The sequence below is a fragment of the Brachypodium distachyon genome, chromosome 3 (genome assembly GCF_000005505.3).
Source record: "Brachypodium distachyon strain Bd21 chromosome 3, Brachypodium_distachyon_v3.0, whole genome shotgun sequence".
NCBI lineage: Eukaryota > Viridiplantae > Streptophyta > Magnoliopsida > Poales > Poaceae > Brachypodium > Brachypodium distachyon.
The window spans coordinates 12,931,542-12,949,910 of NC_016133.3; the positions used below are offsets into that span (position 1 = coordinate 12,931,542).

General features: G+C 43.3%; 3 protein-coding genes across 5 annotated transcripts; all 3 read left to right on the forward strand.

Moving 5' to 3' along the window:
• The first annotated feature begins 1,344 nt into the window (after positions 1 to 1,344).
• On the forward strand, positions 1,345 to 5,185 carry LOC100838700 (polycomb group protein FIE2). The gene is made up of 14 exons (XM_010238113.2): positions 1,345 to 1,457; positions 1,852 to 2,179; positions 2,329 to 2,394; positions 2,511 to 2,633; positions 3,064 to 3,144; positions 3,224 to 3,316; positions 3,532 to 3,607; positions 3,689 to 3,768; positions 3,869 to 3,940; positions 4,142 to 4,201; positions 4,346 to 4,442; positions 4,701 to 4,764; positions 4,873 to 4,932; positions 5,125 to 5,185. The coding sequence occupies exons 1-14, from the start codon at positions 1,345 to 1,347 to the stop codon at positions 5,183 to 5,185; spliced, it is 1,374 nt and encodes a 457-aa protein (XP_010236415.2).
• A 1,957-nt stretch (positions 5,186 to 7,142) lies between these two features.
• On the forward strand, positions 7,143 to 11,839 carry LOC100828611 (polycomb group protein FIE2). 2 transcript variants are annotated; one of them, XM_010235987.3, is made up of 13 exons: positions 7,143 to 7,638; positions 8,074 to 8,139; positions 8,231 to 8,353; positions 8,705 to 8,785; positions 8,864 to 8,956; positions 9,520 to 9,595; positions 9,678 to 9,757; positions 9,857 to 9,928; positions 10,137 to 10,199; positions 10,360 to 10,456; positions 10,758 to 10,821; positions 10,928 to 10,987; positions 11,168 to 11,839. In XM_010235987.3, the coding sequence occupies exons 1-13, from the start codon at positions 7,450 to 7,452 to the stop codon at positions 11,241 to 11,243; spliced, it is 1,140 nt and encodes a 379-aa protein (XP_010234289.1). In that variant the 5' UTR covers positions 7,143 to 7,449; the 3' UTR covers positions 11,244 to 11,839. The 2 variants fall into 2 exon arrangements, with proteins under 2 accessions (XP_010234289.1, XP_003573353.1); XM_003573305.4 differs by having other exon boundaries at positions 10,137 to 10,196.
• A 1,489-nt stretch (positions 11,840 to 13,328) lies between these two features.
• Positions 13,329 to 17,730, forward strand: LOC100828911. Of its 2 annotated transcripts, XR_731354.3 has the most exons (5): positions 13,329 to 14,302; positions 15,439 to 15,972; positions 16,066 to 16,206; positions 17,006 to 17,231; positions 17,348 to 17,730. XR_731354.3 is itself a non-coding variant. In XM_003573306.4 (4 exons), the coding sequence occupies exons 1-3, from the start codon at positions 13,448 to 13,450 to the stop codon at positions 16,168 to 16,170; spliced, it is 1,494 nt and encodes a 497-aa protein (XP_003573354.2). In that variant the 5' UTR covers positions 13,329 to 13,447; the 3' UTR covers positions 16,171 to 16,206; positions 17,006 to 17,595. The 2 variants fall into 2 exon arrangements, 1 of the variants encoding a protein (XP_003573354.2); XM_003573306.4 differs by having other exon boundaries at positions 17,006 to 17,595.
• Positions 17,731 to 18,369: the final 639 nt, after the last annotated feature.

Below are 18,369 nucleotides of genomic sequence, written 5' to 3' on the forward strand. Positions count from 1 at the left end.
TAAATAAAATAAAATGTTCGTATTTAAAAGTTTTAATGGTATATATATACAATCTACTCCCTCAATCCATAATAAGTGTCTCCGACTTAGTGCAACTTTGTACTAAGTTAGTAGAAAATCGGAGACACTTATTATGGATCGGATCGATGGAGCATTTTATACCAAATAAAAACTACTCCCTCCTTTTCACAAAGAATGGCACACACGAATTTCAAGAATGCCCAACAATTAGACTAATGATTTGAGAGTTATGTGCTACAAAAATTATATCATTGGATTCGTATTTAAAAAAAGTTTCCAACGATATAATTTTTTTAACATATAATCTACATATTTTGGTCTAATCGTTGGTCAAAATTCGACCTCGAAAAGCGTGGACGCCATTCTTTGTGAAAAGAAGGATGTACATTTTAAATTGGTTCTATTCTGAATCCATTTCTTCAATCTAGTCCCTAGTAGCATTAACAAGATCCAGCCGCAGCAACACCTAGCATTAGCAGAACCACCAGTACCAGCACCCCTTCCTTGATTTCATGGTGGGGGCGTATGAGCACTGCATTAAGGTGGAGTTGGGAACTTGGAATCGAGAATTTGGGATAGGGTTTGGTATTTGAGATTTTCAGGGAGAGTTAGTGGCGATGCCTGAGGGACTGGGTGGGAATGATTTGGTGGTTCTAGAGGAGCTAGCTCACTACAAAGTAGGGCCCACTCGTCACATTTGTGGGCTTGGTAGGGTTCTGGGTTCAGGCAGTGTTGGAACAGTTCTGTCCCGAGAAACCCATTTTGGCTGCCCATGAGCAGGCCCTTGGGGATTAAAATTAACCCTTCCATCCCATGATGGGGCAAACCCCAAGGGGAGCCAGGTTTTGGTCCCGATTGCCATCCTATTCATCTACCCTGGCCCTCGAACCAATTCATGCCCTAGCCCAGCACAAGCGCCCTTATATACTTATGTTTCTTCCTCCTCTCATTTCCCAAGCGCTTCTCCAACCCTAAGCAACGCATCCCCATTTGCTCTCCCTATCTCTCGTACCCAAACAAAAGCTTAGTCGAGAGGAGAGACCCATGGCAAGGCGGGCTAGTGGGCCTTCATCTCCTTCTCACACGCCCTTCCATCGAGATCCCGATCTTATCCGAATTCCAGATCTGGAGCGGATGCAGCTGGATGCACGCGGTGGCGCGAGCACGGTGCAGAGATCTCGGCGAGTCCCGCGCAACGGAACCACCATGGGTCCCCCACGGCAGAGCCAGAGCAATATTCCCTACATGGCAAGGTGCTTCCCTCTCCCCACTTACCCCTTTTGACTAGGATGGTAATGTGCCCCGTTTCCCCATGAACCCACCATGGGGAATTCATCTACTATGGGACGCGCATGGAAAGATTTGAGCCCCACAATCTACGACAGGGATGGGGATGGGAAGATCTTCCACATCCCCGTGCCCCGCTATACTCTAATGTATACATCTACATAAATAAATTGGTTGATTTTTCAGTGTGTAAACTATTGTAATATTGTCTCTAGACTACTTAGCATATAAAACTGTATTTTATTACACCACATTTGTTTTGATTTTTGTAGTTTCACATGTCCAAAAGACAATATCACATTATACAAACTAAATTTAGGTTTTATTGTGGAAACCTGATGCCTACCCTAACCCGATGAAGATGGGGATGGAAAGGCACTCTCTGGTGGGGACTGGGAAATAACCTTGTCGAGATCCCTACTTTTGATCTAGAGATATTTTGGTCTTTTTTAGTTTGACTTATAGAAAAGGGTCCTTTCTATTTAAATCTGTTTTTGTTCTCAATGTCGTGCTTAACTAATCCCCAATTTTTGAACTCTGAAGCACGACGCTGCTGGAGGCTCCTCCTAGCACACGTAGGAGGTCACTTCGCATCGCCGCAACCACCACCACCGAGAAGGACAAGGGGAAGGAGAAGGAAGAAGAGAAACTCATACCTGAGCCTGAGCCGCTGCCGCCGCCCATTGGGAGTGTAGTCTCGCTGAAGGGGCTAGGATGTGAGCCGGCGGTGGGGTTGCTGAGACCTAACCACCAACGGGAGTATAAGTTCTCTAGGAAGCTCACTGAGGGGAATTGCCCGCTCTACGCCATCGGCTTCAACTTCATCCACCCTCACCACAAAGACGTCTTCGCCACAGTCGGTGATAACCGCGTAAGTGTTGTCCCAATTGCCCACTCACTCGATCTTTGCTCTTTAGATGTAGCTGATTTTAGGGGGAAACTTCTGAAATTTGCGACAAGTTTTCAATTATATCTGATTAAAAGTTACAATTTTGTGGAACTTGATCATATATCTTGCAGGTGACAATATACAATGGCCTTCAGGACGGCAACTTGGCTCCTCTGCAAGCATACATTGATGAAGATGTATGCTCCTTTACGATCTCTGGTGTCTTCCTTTACAATCTCTAGTGTCTTCAATTTCTAATGTCCATTTGTGGTGTATTTCCTCTAATGCTGGTGAACTATGCATCTTGTCTCAGAAGGATGAGAAATTCTTCACTCTGAGCTGGGCTTCTAACCTTGACGGGTCACCGCTACTAGTGGCGGCAGGAAAGAATGGGATCATTCGAGTCATTAACTGTGCTACAAAGAAGTTATCCAAGGTCCAAATAGTGCCAGACTTTTTATAATTTGTTACTGTTGTGTACTTAGATCAAGTTTCATTGAGCATTGGTTTATGATTGAGCTACTTAGTTGATGTCCTTCCTAAAAATAATTGCAGAATTGCTAATTTGATAAATGTTGGTTTGTCCGTGTTGTCCGTTTAATTTAGAAGGGCATTTTGAAGTTGCTATGATCAAGAAATGGTGTGCCTATTCTTATTTTGCCGTTACCAAATTGTATTTGTCTTCCACAGAGATGGTAGTTGTTGAATACTTTAATATGTCTAGCATGGTTTGAAAATACATACAACCTAGCAGATCTAATCTTGTGAGATACTCATGAAATTGGGCTTATAAGTGATCCATGATCCTAAACTAAGGATTAAGGATGTGGTTTGAGTTTCTTATTTCTGCTCACACGATTTTGCAGAATTTGGTTGGCCATGGTGGTTCAATATATGACCTAAGAACTCAGCCACAAAAGCCTTCATTCATCATTTCTGCAAGCAAGGTTGGCAGATAATCTGGTGTGAAGTTGTACATACCTTTATTTTTCATTTTCTGATGCAGCTCATATGACATTGGTATAGGACGAATCTGTTAGGCTATGGAATGTCCACACAGGGATCTGCATTTTGATTTTTGCTGGAACAGCAGGTCACCGGGATGCAATATTAAGTGTGGTAAGTTGCTTCTGCCTTCTAGCGTGATGCCATTTTATTATTATTACTCACTTGACACTGCCCTGAATATAGCCATTTGTAGTTTCTGATAGCATTACCTTATAATTAGTTTCATTGAATAATAAAACATTATCTTGTCTCTTCTACGGTTGGCCTTTAATCATAATTCCATCATATTAGGAACAAAATTGTTGATCATCACATTTTGGCTGCAGGACTTCTACACTTTTGATATCTACCGCATTGCCAGTTGTGGCATGGATAGCACTGTTAAAATCTGGTCAATCGAAGGTCAGCAGACCATTTCAATGTAGCTTCCCACATACATTTGCTTGATGTTTATCACTGACACATTTGTCAATGTTGTCATAGAATTTCGGCCATATGTTGAGCAATCCTTTACATGGAGTGACCTTCCATCAAAATTTCCTACAAAATATGTCAAGTTGCCGGTATGTTGAGTGTCCATTGTCTTTAAATTCGCTCTTATGCAAAGTACTAGTATTTCTGTAACCCTCCTGACATCATACCAATCCTGTTATCTCCTTTCAGCTCATGAGTGCTGTGGTGCATTCTAACTATGTAGACTGTACTAGGTGGCTAGGTGACTTCATCCTGTCAAAGGTAATTTCTTATGCTTTAAGAGATGCTGTACTAGTTGGTGCAAATACAATGTTAGATTGTGTATATGCTACTGTGCAAAATTGTAGACCTGGAACTAATCTCATACATAGTCTTTTGGTTACCACATGTTTTTTTCCAATGCTCATTTGGTTACTTTGTGAAGGATTAAAGCAGCTGATCTGTGCATCCTTGATCTTGCAGAGTGTTGACGATGAAATTGTGTTGTGGAAGCCGGAAATAAACGACAAAAATCCTGCCGAGGTAGTATAATTTAACTTCTATAGAATTATAGACCTTAGCACATTATGGATCTAAATGAGTTCTAATTGAGTTGTTTTTTCTCAATGACCCTGACCATATGATATGCCTTCCTCTCAAGCAATATGATTCTCTTTTCGTATGCAGAATAGCATTGATGTCCTTCAGAAGTACCCTGTGCCATACTGTGACGTTTGGTTTATCAAATTCTCGTGTGATTTTCACTTCAATCATTTAGCAATAGGTAACATTTGTCATTATTATTAACACTGTTTATGGATGAATTATTTCTGTAAGGTATTTTTTTACTGAATTTTGTCATTATTTTAAAAATTCTGTACATGACAAGTTTCTGAAGATAGCCATATCTGTACAATTGTTTTTTTACAGTATTTTGCCATTTTTTTCATAGTAAAGCAATTCATCTACGTAAACATGATTTGATTTACATGATTTAAAAGAAATAGACTTCTGGCGGTTAATCATTTGCTTGTTTAAACAGGCAACCGTAAAGGAGAAATCTATGTCTGGGATGTCCAGGCAAGCCCACCCGTTCTAGTTACTCGGTAAATTTATCCACAACAAGTTGAGCTACTCACATCCTCTGCATGTGGTGGTGGTGCTAGCTACTATACCCTTTTGCTTCTGCATCTGAACACTCTCACAATTTCCAGGCTGATTAATCCTGAATGCAAAAATATAATAAGGCATACTGCAATGTCGCTTGATGGAAGGTACTAACCTTATTTATCCTGATCTCCATGATCACTCTACCATGCTTTTCAAGATTCTTCTATTCTGATGAACATAGCTTCTCCTGTGTGTACTGTGTAGTGATGAGCGAGCACCTTTTATTTCTTTCTTAAATCTGGTATTGGCCTTGGATAGATGAACGGTTAACACCATTCTTTTTTGCCTTTGTTCAGCATGATCCTCGGCTGCTCCGAAGACGGCAGCATATACCGCTGGGACGAAGTAAAATGCTGAAGCAACCGAAAACCGCCTTGCTGTGCCGTCTGTGATGGAACTAAAATAATTCAGTGTTGAATTGAATGGTTTGCTTGGATTTTTCAAGTTAGGATGTCTGTCGGCTCTCTATCATGTACTGTGATCGAATTGAACTTGATAATTGTTGCTACCTTTTGGTTTGTCATAATTTGGTTGCATCTCGAGTCCTCGATCTGCATTTTCCTTACGAAACCCGCACACCTGATGCTGCCACACAAACAATGGCATGGGGGAATCAATCAATCTATGATGGGGCAAGCAAAGCAAGAAGCCATGAAGAGGAGCAAGCAGGATAGGTAAGGCCGCAGAGCCGTACATACATACTGGGTGGTGCGGCGACAGGTGTGGAGCTGTTCCTCCAGACGATGCACAGACGCGCTCCTTCTGTGCAGATGCGTGAGTGAACCTCCAACCCTCGCCGGTTCGCGCGTGCGTCGTGCTCGTCCGTACGCGCCGCGGCCGGGACCCTAGTGGGGGCTGGGGCGCGTTGGCGCTCGTCGCCCGTCGCCCGCCCCCGGCCAGAAGGAACAGCAGCAGTTGCCGGCCACGCCGCTGATGACCGGCGCGCGATGACGCCTCGAGGTTGCAAGTAGGCGGTGGCGGCGGCGGCGCAAGGCAGGGATGCGGGCGAGGGGAGGCGAGTGTTTCCTTTTTTGTGCGATGATCGGCATGATGGGAGGGCTGCAGAAGCGGGGCGCTCCGTTAATCAATTAACTAATAAAAAATTAAACTAATGCTAGCCGTTAGATTAAGTTAAGCGGGTCCTAATCGTCCAGGACGCATCCGAATCCATAATCCGATGCAAACCTACGTCCGGTGCAACTTTGCAAAGTTTACGTGTGCAAGGTTGTGGATTCGAGAGTTCCAAGGTGCAACATGGTGACTCTTAGGATAACCTTTAACCTTTTTTAGTTCAAATAAATGAACTAGTTCTTCAAAAAATCGTGTTATTTTAAAACTTTAGTTCATTTGGTTGAATTAAGAAGGGTCAGTCTTCAGTTTTCAGAGGCACCCTGCGGATCACAAACTTGCAGCTCTAGATAAAGCGCATATCAAGGTGTGAACCAAAACACTCCCCTTCACTTACTTCATGTTTTTTTCTTCGATACCCGCCTCTCATCTAGAACCCACACACATTGCAGATCCTATAGCTCAAAACGAGAATTTGTAAGTTCGAACGGAACGGAGGTTTGCACCAGATGTGTCGCACTAATCATGAGGTGGTAATTGGTAATTCGTGCGCGTATATTTAGATGGTTTAGAGAAAAAAGAAAGTTTGCTCCTCTTTAGTATAGATTGAGAAGTAGAGATAGAGATACTCTAAGTAGGTCGGGAATTCCGCGCTGCACTCTCCCGTAGTATTCCCGCAGTCAGCGTTCGCTTCACCACCGCTGGGGCTCCTCGCCTCCTCAGCCACACTCCCATTCGCCAATTAAGCTCTACCGGCGTCATGCCATCGCCGCCGTCCTTTTTAGGTAACTGTTGATTTGTTTTTCCGTTTGTATCAATTCCATCGCTCTCGTTAATCAACTGTTTTGCGGTGTCCTGTTATTCTAGAACATTACAAATTAGCTGCTGACCTAATTAGGGATTAGATGGTTTTATTCAGTCTGATGTACAGGAAAAAGAGACGTGGAATGGCCAAACTTAGAGTTGGCTCAAATATCCAGTGCCGAGGATGTTGATTTATTGGATATATGACATCATAATTAGACCTGAGCATTCGGTCTATTCGGTGTTTGGGCATTTAAGGTTGCTAAAAATGAGAACTGAATTTCTGAAGAGAAAAACAAGAACCGAATCAGTCTACTGTATGAAATTTCGTGTCTTCGCTATGAAAAACATGAAATTTCGTGTGCCATGCCCCGAACGAGGCCCACTGTCCCGGGCCCGGGGCGGCCCGTTGGCCAACTACACCCATAGTTCATTCCCAGCCCAAACCCTCCTTGTACGGCTCATTCCACTGGGGAAACAAAGTCGCCCAGCATCCGGCGACTCGACTGCGGCGACTCGACGGCAGCGACGGCGGCGCTGCAGCGACCTCACCCCCGGGCATCCGTCCCCTTCGGCGGCGCGCTTCTCTCCAGGCAGCCTATCTATTCCTCCTCTAGGTCTCCACTCCTCGCTAATGTTCCGCTGTTCCCCACCCCTCCAGCCCACAATCCCGCTGCTTCTCTGGCTCCCATCCCCACCACTCTTCCGCCCTGCGCTGTGAGGTGAAGGGTAAAGAGGAGGAGAAGGCCATGGCGAGGTTGGTCCCAATGCAGGGGCTGGGGTGCGAGGCGGCGGTGGGGTCGTTGACGCCTAGCCGGCAGCGGGAGTACAAGCTCTGCAGTAAGCATGCTGAGGGGAAGCGCCCGCTCTACGCCATTGGTTTCAACTTCATCGACGCCCGCTACTACGATGTCTTCGCCACCGTCGGCGGCAACCGTGTAAGCATTCTTCCAGTTGCTCACTTGTTTAAATCTTTGCTTTGTACTGGGATGGGGTGGTTGTGGTGGTGGTGTGTAATTAGACTGAAAGATTGAGGGCAAAGATGAGTGTTTTGATGCGTGCTGCTTGTTGTGGATTCTGGGAAACCACAGCTTCTAGTTCTGAATTTGGGACCTCTGATTGATTGAATGGTAAATTTTGAGGTGCCAGGTTATTTATTTATTTATTTATATCAAACCTAGTTGATTTCTGGGAAAAATTTCTGAAATTTGCGACAGATTTAAAGTTATATCTGACCAAAAGTCGCAGTTTTGATTTAACTTGATCATATATCACAGGGGGAGGAATGGTTGGGAATCCTGTTATACTTTGTTAAAAACAAATTTTATTTGTAGTATGCTCCTGCTGACCAATTTCTTCTGTCGTTCTTGCAGGTGACAACTTACCGCGGCCTCCCGGATGGTAACTTAGCTCTTCTGCAAGCATACGTTGATGAAGATGTAAGCTCCATTACATTTCTAGTCTGTTATTTTATACGTCAGTTTATGGTGTACTTTCTCTGATGTTGGTGAGGCCTGCATCCTGTCTCAGAAGGAGGAATCGTTCTACACTCTGAGCTGGGCTTCTGACCTTGATGGCTCACCGCTACTAGTGGCAGCAGGAAGCAATGGCATCATTCGGGTCATCAACTGTGGCACTGAGAAGTTGCTTAAGGTCCATATGCCAGACTTTTTCTACTTTGTTACTGTTGTGTACTCTGATCAAGTTTCATTAAGCATTGATCTATGATTGAGCTGCTTAGTTTATGTCCTTCCTAAAGAATTGTTATTGGGTAAATGTTGGTTTGTCTGTGCTGTCCATTTTAAAAGGTTATTCAACTGTTTCATCTTTCCACAAAGATGGTAGATGTCGAATACTTTAGTATGTCTAGCATGGTGACATGTAAAACATAGCATATCTGTTCATCTGAGTTAATCATGAATTGGGATTGACCGTGATTTATTATCCTAAACTAAGGATTAAGGATGTTGTTTCATTTCTTATTTCTGCTACAAAATTGTGCAGAGTTTTGTTGGCCATGGCGATTCAATAAATGAGATAAGAACTCAACCACTGAAGCCTTCACTCATCATATCTGCAAGCAAGGTTGGTAGATAATCTGGTGTGAAGCTGGATATACCTTTATTTTTTATTTTCTGATGCACTTCATATGACATTGTATAGGACGAGTCTGTTAGGCTATGGAATGTCCACACAGGGATCTGCATTTTGATTTTTGCTGGAGGAGGTGGTCACCGGAATGAAGTATTAAGTGTGGTAAGTTGCTTCTGCCTCCCAGTGTGACATTATTTTGTATCGAGGAAAAGCATGGGTGGACAAAGTTGTGCAGTTTAGTGCATCTACTCGCAAAATGTAGCAAACACGTTGTAACTTGCCATTTATGTGCATCCGAGGTCAAATCGTGGGATTAGCTCGTTAACCATGCTGCCGTGGACAGAGCATGGCCCGCGTGTTTTTTTTTGGCGCGAAATGTTTGCGTGCATGGTAGGGTGGGGGAGTGGGGCGGATGGTTTTATGAAAAGGTCCTTAAACAAGTTACTGGGCTATTTTTTGCAAATTAGCTATATCCTAGAATCCCCTTGTATCTCGCGTGCCGAATTGGATCCCTATATTGACTTATTTTGTATTATTACTCATTTAACACTGCCCGTGATATAGCCACCTTCTAGCTTCTGATATTACCTTCTATGAGCGGATCGAATTATAATTAAATAATCAAGAAGACAAAACAGGACCTTTGCTCTTTCTCCTTTCATTTATACTTCCATTATATACTACATTGGGAATAACAATGTTGATCTATTATGTTTTGGCTGCAGGACTTCCACCCTTCTGATATTTACCGTATTGCCAGTTGTGGCATGGATAACACTGTTAAAATCTGGTCAATGAAAGGTGAGTGAACCATTTCAATGTAGCTTCCTATTTACATTTGCTTACTGCCTATCACTGACACAGTCTGTCAATGTTGTCATAGAATTTTGGCCATATGTTGAGAAATCCTTCACATGGACTGACCTTCCATCAAAATTTCCTACAAAATATGTCCAATTTCCGGTGTGTGAAGTGTCCGTTGTCTTTCAATTCGTTCTTATGCAAATTGCTAGTATTTCTTAACCCTCCTGACATCGTACCAATCCGGTTATCTCCTTTCAGCTCATGATTGCTCTCGTGCACTCTAACTATGTAGACTGTACTAGGTGGCTTGGTGACTTCATCCTGTCAAAGGTAAATTTCTTATGCTTTAAGAGATGCTAATTGGTGCAAATACAATGTTAGAATGCATATATACTACTGGTGGGAAAATTTACATTGTACCTGGGACCTGTAATATCATATCGTACAGTCTTTTCGATCGCTACCTGTTTTTCTGTTGCTAGTTTGGTTACTTCATGAATGGTGAGATAATTTGATCTGTACATCCTTGATCTTGCAGAGTGTTGACAATGAAATTGTGCTGTGGGAGCCAAAAACAAAAGACCAAACTCCTGGCGAGGTGGTATAATTTTAACTTCTATAGTATTATAGACTACAGCATATAACACGTTATACATTTGTACCTATCTAAACTAGTTTTGATTGAGTTACTTTTTTCTCAGCGACCCTGACCATATGATATGCATTACTCTCAATTAGTATGATTCTCTATTCATATGCAGGGTAGCATTGATGTCCTTCAGAAGTACCCTGTGCCCGAGTGTGACATCTGGTTTATCAAATTCTCATGTGATTTTCACTTCAACCAATTAGCAATAGGTAACGTTTTGCTAATAACACACTTTACTGATGAATTATTTCTGCAAGGTTTCCTTATTATTGTATTGCCGTCACTCCATAAATTGTATACATCGAAATTTTCTGAAGATAGCCATAGTTGTACAAGTATACAATTGAAAGAAAAATGATAGTGTTATCTTTAGAACACAAGAAACTACGGTACAGTACTGGTCTTCCATTTTTTTCTGTGTAAAACCAACTCATCTACATACACGTGGTTTGATCTAGACGGTTTTTAAAAAGTAGAATTCTCGGGTTAATTGTTTCCTTGTTTAAACAGGCAACCGTGAAGGCAAAATCTATGTCTGGGACGTACAGGCGAGCCCACCTGTTCTAATTACTCGGTTAGTTTAACCACAACAAGTTCAGATATCCTCATACTCTGCATGTGGTGGTGCTGCTAGCCACTAACTATTTTGTTCCTGCATCGGAACACTGTCATAATTCCAGGCTGAGCAATCCTCAATGCAAATCACCAATAAGGCAGACTGCAGTGTCATTTGATGGAAGGTACTTCACCATATTCCCATGATGCAGCACCTAATCAATTTATTCTTTATTCTGATGGACATAGCTTTTCCTGACAGTATTATGTGCACAAGCACCTTTTTCTTTTTTTTTTACTTGAATCGTGGTTTTGGTCTTGGATGCATAAGAATTGTGACATGCTTCTTTTTCATCTCACTTCAGCACGATCCTCGCCTGCTGTGAGGATGGAAGCATATACCGCTGGGACGAAGTGGATCACCCAGCGGCGAAAAGTTGAAGCAACCAAAGTGGATCACCCAGCCCTGTTGTCACGTGAAGCCGCAATCTATTTCCGCTGATGGCAAAAGCCAGCGATCATGATCTGAATGAATGTTTCAAGTTGGGATGTAGGTTTGCTGGATGTTTTCAGCTTAGGATGTTGGCGTTGAACTTTAATCCAGGTTGCTGCTACCTTCGAAACCATCATCAGTTTGTTCGCATCCTCGTTTCCAGCAAACTGGATTGAAAGCAGGTCACCACCATTCAAGCCGTTGACATGGCTGGATTTCTGAACTGAACCTGTCGTTGTCTTGGCTTTCCTGGTTAGTTCGGCGGTAACAGGTACCCAAAAGAAACACCTTTCTGGAGAGAGAGAGAAAGAAGGAAAAGAAAAGCCACGAAAAACTGAGCATAATCAATGCTTGAAGGAATGCATGATGCCCTTACTTTTCTCTGACGTGTCTTGCTGTATCTGTGTCGTCTTCAGGCTTGCTTTGGAAAACGTATGAATTTGACAACAAGTTTCCTGGAATTTGGCAGGGAACCAATTAGAGTGTTTTTTACCGCGGGAAGATGGAATTGTTTCGGCCTCGCTTAATTTGTTTGTGAAAACCATTCCCAGGAGTTTTCAGGCTTTTACCGACCTGAATAAAAAAAAAACTGTGAGCTTCTTATGCTCAATCCTTGTTGCTTATAACCATTGAAGCTTGCTTCTGCGTCTCATTAATTTAATCCTCTGATATAGTATCTAGAACGAAAATCTGCCTGATTTTTCCTCAACTGCATGCTGTACCTGTAGCAGTCGCTGCCTTTGCTTTGTCCTGTTTGTTTGGCAGCGAAATAAAAGAGAGTGAAAAAGCATGGGCAAAAAAAAAAAGAGCATCATAACCCTGATGCTTGAAAGAAAGAACCCAATTCCTCTCTGCTGTCAGAAAAAAATTTACTCAATTCCTCTCTGTTCTGTTTGCAAATTACATCCCATTTCATTTTCTTGTGATTTATGTTCCTGTCGACCTGAATCACCTGTAAGATTGTAAACTGAGCTTGATCCGAAGGCTGAAGTCCCGACAAAACCTGCCGCGGTCTCCGGTCGCGACTGGACGGCGACGGCGCCGTCGTCGTCGTCTTCTTCGTCGATCTCCCGCTTACAGCGGCAGCCATTGTCGACCTACCAACCAACGGCTGCGATCCAATCCAGTTTCCGGTGAAGGTGACACGACGATGACGCGTGATAGTGCTGCCAAGTGACGACATTGATGCCCTTGTGAAGACGATTTAAGTGTCTGAAGCTCATTTTTCTTTTCTTTTGCAAGTAGTGTCTGAACTCTGAAGCTTTGTTGATTAGACGAGGAGATGGCGACGGAAGGAAGGAAGCACGCGTGGCACCTGTCACGAGAAGCTCGTCGCTTGGACGACCGGAGCGTGATGGACAAGTCAAGGGTCTCGAGTGGAGCTCCCTGAGCCGTGGCGGTAGTGGCCAACTTTTTTGACACAAGTACTTCCTGCTAGTAAAAAAAGAAAATCAAAGTTCTTGATATATTTTTCACATTTTTATTATTTTTTACAAACTACACTGTTGGTTTTGTTTTAGATATTTAGATTAGAATACTTGGAACAAATATCAATGTATATAGAAGAATATTTTAGAATACAGAGCAATACAATTTTATTAATTAAGTACTTTCTTCGATTTATATTAATTGTCTTAAATTTGACTAAATATGAATGTATTTATGCCTAAAACGTGTCTAAATATATGGAATATTTTGACAACTAATATTGATCGGAGGGAGTGAGTATATAAACTACTCCGTACTACCATAGATTATGAGCGCCTCAAGCGGGCATTTATTTTGTTGCAAAAATAAAATAAAATAAAATAATATTCCCTCCGATATATATTAATTGTCTCAAATTTGTCTAAATATGAATGTATCTATATCTAAAAAGCGTCTAGATACATGTAATATTTTCACAAATAATATGGATCGCAGGGAGTAACAAGCTCCAGCCGAATGTGTTTAATTCTTTCTCTGTCTAGTCTTGAAAAAAAAATCAGTAAAAAAAGAAGAGAGAGTTATGGAGTTAGTGATAAATGGCCCGTCGTCCCTCCACGAAAATTATGATTTGAACTGAATTCCACTCGTTACGAGCCTAGACGGTTGGTTTCCTTCCCTTTCCTTTCCTTCCTTGTTTGTTCCTTCCACCTCGCCGCCGGCGTCCATGGCGACGCCGTCGCACGGGCTCCCCTTCGCGCCTCTCCGCGCGCTGCTGATCGCCCTCCCGCTCCTCTCCCTCCTCCTCCTCCTCCCCCACCACCTCCTCCCTTCGCGCCACACCCCGAGCCCGAGTACTCCGCCCCCCCTTACTCCTTCCCTCGCCGTCCACGCGCCGCTCCGGGCCGCAATCCATCGCGCGGCGAAGGCGGGCGGTCCTTCCTCGTCCCCGGCGACGAAGAAGACGACGCTGTCGCACGTGGTGTTCGGGGTGGCCTCGTCCCGCCGCACGCTGCCGCTGCGCCTCCCGCTGCTCCGCCTCTGGCTCCGGCCCCCGGCGCGGGCCTTCCTCTTCCTCGACGGGCCCCCCTCCGCCGCGCATCCCTCGCCCCTCCCGCCCAACCTCCACCTCCGCGTCTCCCGCGACGCCTCCCGCTTCCCCTACTCCCACCCGCGGGGGCTCCCATCCGCCGTCCGCGTCGCCCGCATCGCCAGCGACCTCCTCCTCGACCTCAAGCAAGGGCAAGGGAACTCCCCGCCGCCGAGGTGGCTCGTGCTGGCCGACGACGACACCGCCTTCGTGCTCCCCAACCTCCTCCACACGCTCGCCAAGTACGACTGGCGCGAGCCCTGGTACCTGGGCGCCCGCTCCGAGTCTGCGGCGCAGAACACCTGGCACGGTTTCGCCATGGCCTACGGCGGCGGCGGCGTCGCCGTCAGCTGGCCCCTCGCGGCCCGCCTCGCCCGCGTCCTCGACTCCTGCCTCCTCAGGTACCCGCACCTCTACGGCAGCGACGCCAGGATCTACGCCTGCCTCGCCGAGCTCGGCGTCGAGCTCACACACGAGCCAGGCTTCCACCAGGTGCTCCACCCTACCTTCTTCTTCTCCCTAAACTTTGCTTCCTTTTCATGTTTCTCCTAGCTCTCCTTGTGGAATGTTTCGATAGAGATGGCTTCGCTAATCAACGAGTTAATGTAATCCAAATCCATTGTGTATAACTGTATTGGATACATACATGGGGGAGTTGTTAAAAAATTGGATTCCTCAATACTATATTTGGTACTCCTGGAGCCCTGGTGCTTGATAATGTTTTATGCTCCATAATCACAACCATGACCGTAACAGCAGCAATGAATGTTAGTATTCAAGTCTTATGTAGGATTGTCATGTTGCTGTTCCAATTTAGTCTTCTTCGTTCCATCCTAGGATTATGTTAAGGCCTTGAGGGGGCCGGCAACTTGTCTCTAGTGTCAAATTTTTCAATAATAGAGGGGAGAGACACAAAAGGTTAGAATTGAAGTTTCAATTTTGTTGCCGCCTCCATTTAGTGTGAATTCTAATATGCATAAGTTCGTAGCATCCGGCAAAAGCTTATCCTCTGGGATGCTCTCAAGATATGTTGAACCACACGACACCAATCCTGTAGAATGCTCTTAAGGAAATGCACAACCAGAACCACACCACCGTGATGGTTACTGGCTAACCGCTGCACAACCATGTAGTGCTAAATCCGTGCAAAATCTGTCACACTGGATTTAGTGATACTTGCTGGTACATCTACGGACTTTGACGTGATGGTACTTTCAGAGTGGGTGTTCTGGTCCATATTGGAGTACTAGGCGACCATGGTGGCATGCTCCAATATGTCCCTTTCAGATAAGAGAAAAATTATGGCATTTCTTATCTGAATGCATTGGGAGGCCATTTTTGACGAAATAAACGGTAGTGTGAGCTGTACAACAGTTGACATGGTTGCAGTAGCCTACCTATTTCATTCTGCTCCTTTGACTTGCTCTATTTAACAAACCGCAGGACCAATGTTATGAAAGGTCTTCCTTTCTTTGCATTATGCAGCTGATGAAATCTAGAGGACGGCTGCTACTTTAAAAACTCTTTATTTAATCTTTGTAAACTGAAACTATCTTGTGCTTTACTTGAAGCACAAAAATTAGCATGATTCTTAACTTACGTGCGCCGTTGAATTTTGTTGTCACCAGATCGACCTTCATGGGGATATATCTGGACTCCTAAGGGCACATCCACTTGCTCCCTTAGTTTCACTTCACCATCTCGATCATGTCTATCCTCTTTACCCTGGTATGGATCGTGCAAAGGCGGTGGAGCATTTCTTCAGAGCTGCTAATGCTGATCCAGCAAGGATACTTCAACAAACAGTGTGCTATGACCAGTCAAGATCACTTACCGCTTCAGTAGCATGGGGCTACTCGGTTCAGGTTTTCAGAGGCAATGTACTGCTTCCTGACCTCCTTGCTGTGCAGAAAACTTTTGTGCCATGGAAAAGGGGTCGCAATGTTACAGATGTTTTTATGTTTAACACCAAGCATTATCCAAGGGATGAGTGCAAAAGAGCCGCTCTTTTCTTCCTAAAAAGTATTTCTTCCGGTGAAGGAAAGACGGAAAGCAATTACAGCAGGCAGCTGCCTAGAAAATGCTTACCACGCTTGATTCCATTGAGGAATCTACACCAAATAAAAGTGACATCAGACCTACTGCATCTGGTTCCTGGGAAGGTATGAGTAGGATGTTTTTTATCATCGATGATGGATTAAACTGCATTTTTTTCATTAAATTGTAGTTTTTTTTCTTCTGCTGTGTCATTTCAGGCTCTAAGGCGGCATTGCTGTGACATCATACCTTCACCTGAAATTACCATGGACATTAACATCAGGAAATGCAAAGATAATGAATTGATCGTGATGCATTCATAGTCGTTCTTGAATCATACTGTATATCCATCTATTGTAGTAAGTTCCTCCTCCTATCCCTTTGTATTTTCATAAATAACTTACATCATTTTTTCAAACACCTGATTTGGTTTTAAAATATGTACAACCCAATACAATCTTATTTTGGGTTTCTCTCGATAGGCCTATGTAGAGTTAAAGCAAACATATTGTAATGCATGATCTACCCAGTGTAATAAAAGACTAAAAGTGCCCAGTGATAAATATTTACACAGCGAATAATCAATTATACATATTTGGTATGTGTGATCTAGCGCTTTTTTTTCAAGATATTTATCTGAATAAAGCAGTTCAAGATGTAAATGAAAACACTTGGCACTTTCAGTCTTATATTTATTTGGTATATTAAACCAAAATAGCATAAAATAGTATAGGATCAAATAGTCTGTTTGCCAAATATTGAGAAACTTTATATTGTCTGGGATATGCTTGGTGAACTAATCTCCCCAAAATGAATTAATGAACTATTGAAATAGTCTTGTTTTGGCCTCTGATACATGTTCCAAGGATCACATTCGACTATTTGGAGAGAAAAGGACAAACAATTTTTTGAAACAAAAAATAATGCAAGAATCACTCGTATAGGATTGGTCCGAAGTGGATACTTGTACAAGCTGTTTTTTCTTCCCTTGTTGATAACTGCATGCATTTTCCGGCAAATATGTTGAGCAAACTTTGCCTCTCTTCCTGTTGAAGTGGTCATGTTTGAACCAATCTTTGCGACACTCGGCATCTCCTTGCTTGTCAAAATGGTTCCCACTCTCCTCTTGTAATGAATTGTCCCTTTCTGTTGCTGCAGCATGTCATCCACCAGTACTGACATACTTACACATAGCAACTTATGCTTTGTGTATCATCGAATCAAGGCATCGAGTTTTGCCGTGGAGTGCTGCATCAGCTAGAATCTCCTTTTGGACTGGAGAATGGAGACCGTCGGGATTGCTTCCTGCTACATTACATGCTGACATTTGGATTATGAAAAGCATAGGGACCATTTGTGTGGCTACCTCTGCCTGCCGGACAAGGTGGCTTGCAATGACAGGGATACCCAAAAACAACACAAAGATATATTTATATACAATGACAGTGTCGTGTCTTGCGAAAATACAATGACAGTGTCATGTCTTGTGAATTTCTACAGGAATGTGAGACACAAGAAATTGAAGAAGTTGTTGCTTAGATGCCCCACAGGAATTTGCAGGAAACTGTTTCTTGATTGGAGGGAGAAGAAAGTAGAGAAAGACACATCATGACTAGCACATCCCACAGGAGTTTTAACATGAGGTTGGACCTCTCAGAATCCTCCGAAATGTGAAGAAAAGGAAAGTTTCCTACTTCCAACAAAGGAAGTCTCAACTTTGACTAAATTTGAATGCATCTATACACTAAGTCATGTCTACATACATCCAAAATTTGAAAAACTTGAGACATCTTTTGTTGGACGGAGGGAGTATAAGAATCCATAGGTTCATTCCTACAACCCAAAGAACCTCGTAGTAAAATTCCTATAAAATTCTTGCAAAATTCCTTTGTTCCAAACAAATAACTTGCAAGGGGAGAAAGAGATCCACAAATGCATGAAAATGTTGGATATCATGTGTAACCAAGGATAACAAACGCGCATCACATTGGGGACATCTGGTGTAATTGGAAAAATAGACAGAAGGATAACATACATCTGTTCCATTTGAGTATGGTAGAACTTCTCCTAACTCCACTGAAAAGATAATAATTCAAAGGGTTCCTAAACAAGACAACTGGCCTCACAAGTGCTCCTGCAGGCTGCATGATCATTGATACAAGCATAAGTGTGGCGTGTCTTGCATGTAGGCACTTATCAATAATCCTTTTACAATTTCTCTTCAAGACTAACAGATGATACTTGTAATTACTAAACAGACAGACCAAGGTGTCCCACAAAAAAGATAAAGCCCACATTATATTTAGAAGAGTGGCCTCGGTGAAATATTTTCCTTGACCTGTCCCTGATAAAGACCAAACCATAGCAAGGCTACTGAGGTTTGGTTTCAACAGACATAGGGCCGCAGTAAAATGAAGCAGGTGGAATTGCCACAACATGGGCATTCTTCTTAGCGAAAATTATTGCAGTAGGATAGTGGCCAGGAGGATTTGAAAGTTATTAGGTACTCTCTCTGATCCTAA

What these genes read in the sequence shown, in the direction of transcription:
- LOC100838700 (XM_010238113.2), top strand. Translation starts at nt 1,345, where the DNA reads ATGGGGAATTCATCTACTATGGGACGCGCATGGAAAGATTTGAGCCCC. An exon ending in TCATCATTTCTGCAAGCAAG is followed by an intron (nt 3,145 to 3,223) that starts GTTGGCAGATAA and finishes ACATTGGTATAG; the next exon opens with GACGAATCTGTTAGGCTATG. An exon ending in CTTCAATCATTTAGCAATAG is followed by an intron (nt 4,443 to 4,700) that starts GTAACATTTGTC and finishes TTGTTTAAACAG; the next exon opens with GCAACCGTAAAGGAGAAATC.
- LOC100828611 (XM_010235987.3), top strand. Translation starts at nt 7,450, where the DNA reads ATGGCGAGGTTGGTCCCAATGCAGGGGCTGGGGTGCGAGGCGGCGGTG. An exon ending in TCATCATATCTGCAAGCAAG is followed by an intron (nt 8,786 to 8,863) that starts GTTGGTAGATAA and finishes GACATTGTATAG; the next exon opens with GACGAGTCTGTTAGGCTATG. An exon ending in CTTCAACCAATTAGCAATAG is followed by an intron (nt 10,457 to 10,757) that starts GTAACGTTTTGC and finishes TTGTTTAAACAG; the next exon opens with GCAACCGTGAAGGCAAAATC.
- LOC100828911 (XM_003573306.4), top strand. Translation starts at nt 13,448, where the DNA reads ATGGCGACGCCGTCGCACGGGCTCCCCTTCGCGCCTCTCCGCGCGCTG. An exon ending in ACGAGCCAGGCTTCCACCAG is followed by an intron (nt 14,303 to 15,438) that starts GTGCTCCACCCT and finishes TGTTGTCACCAG; the next exon opens with ATCGACCTTCATGGGGATAT. An exon ending in TGCATCTGGTTCCTGGGAAG is followed by an intron (nt 15,973 to 16,065) that starts GTATGAGTAGGA and finishes GTGTCATTTCAG; the next exon opens with GCTCTAAGGCGGCATTGCTG.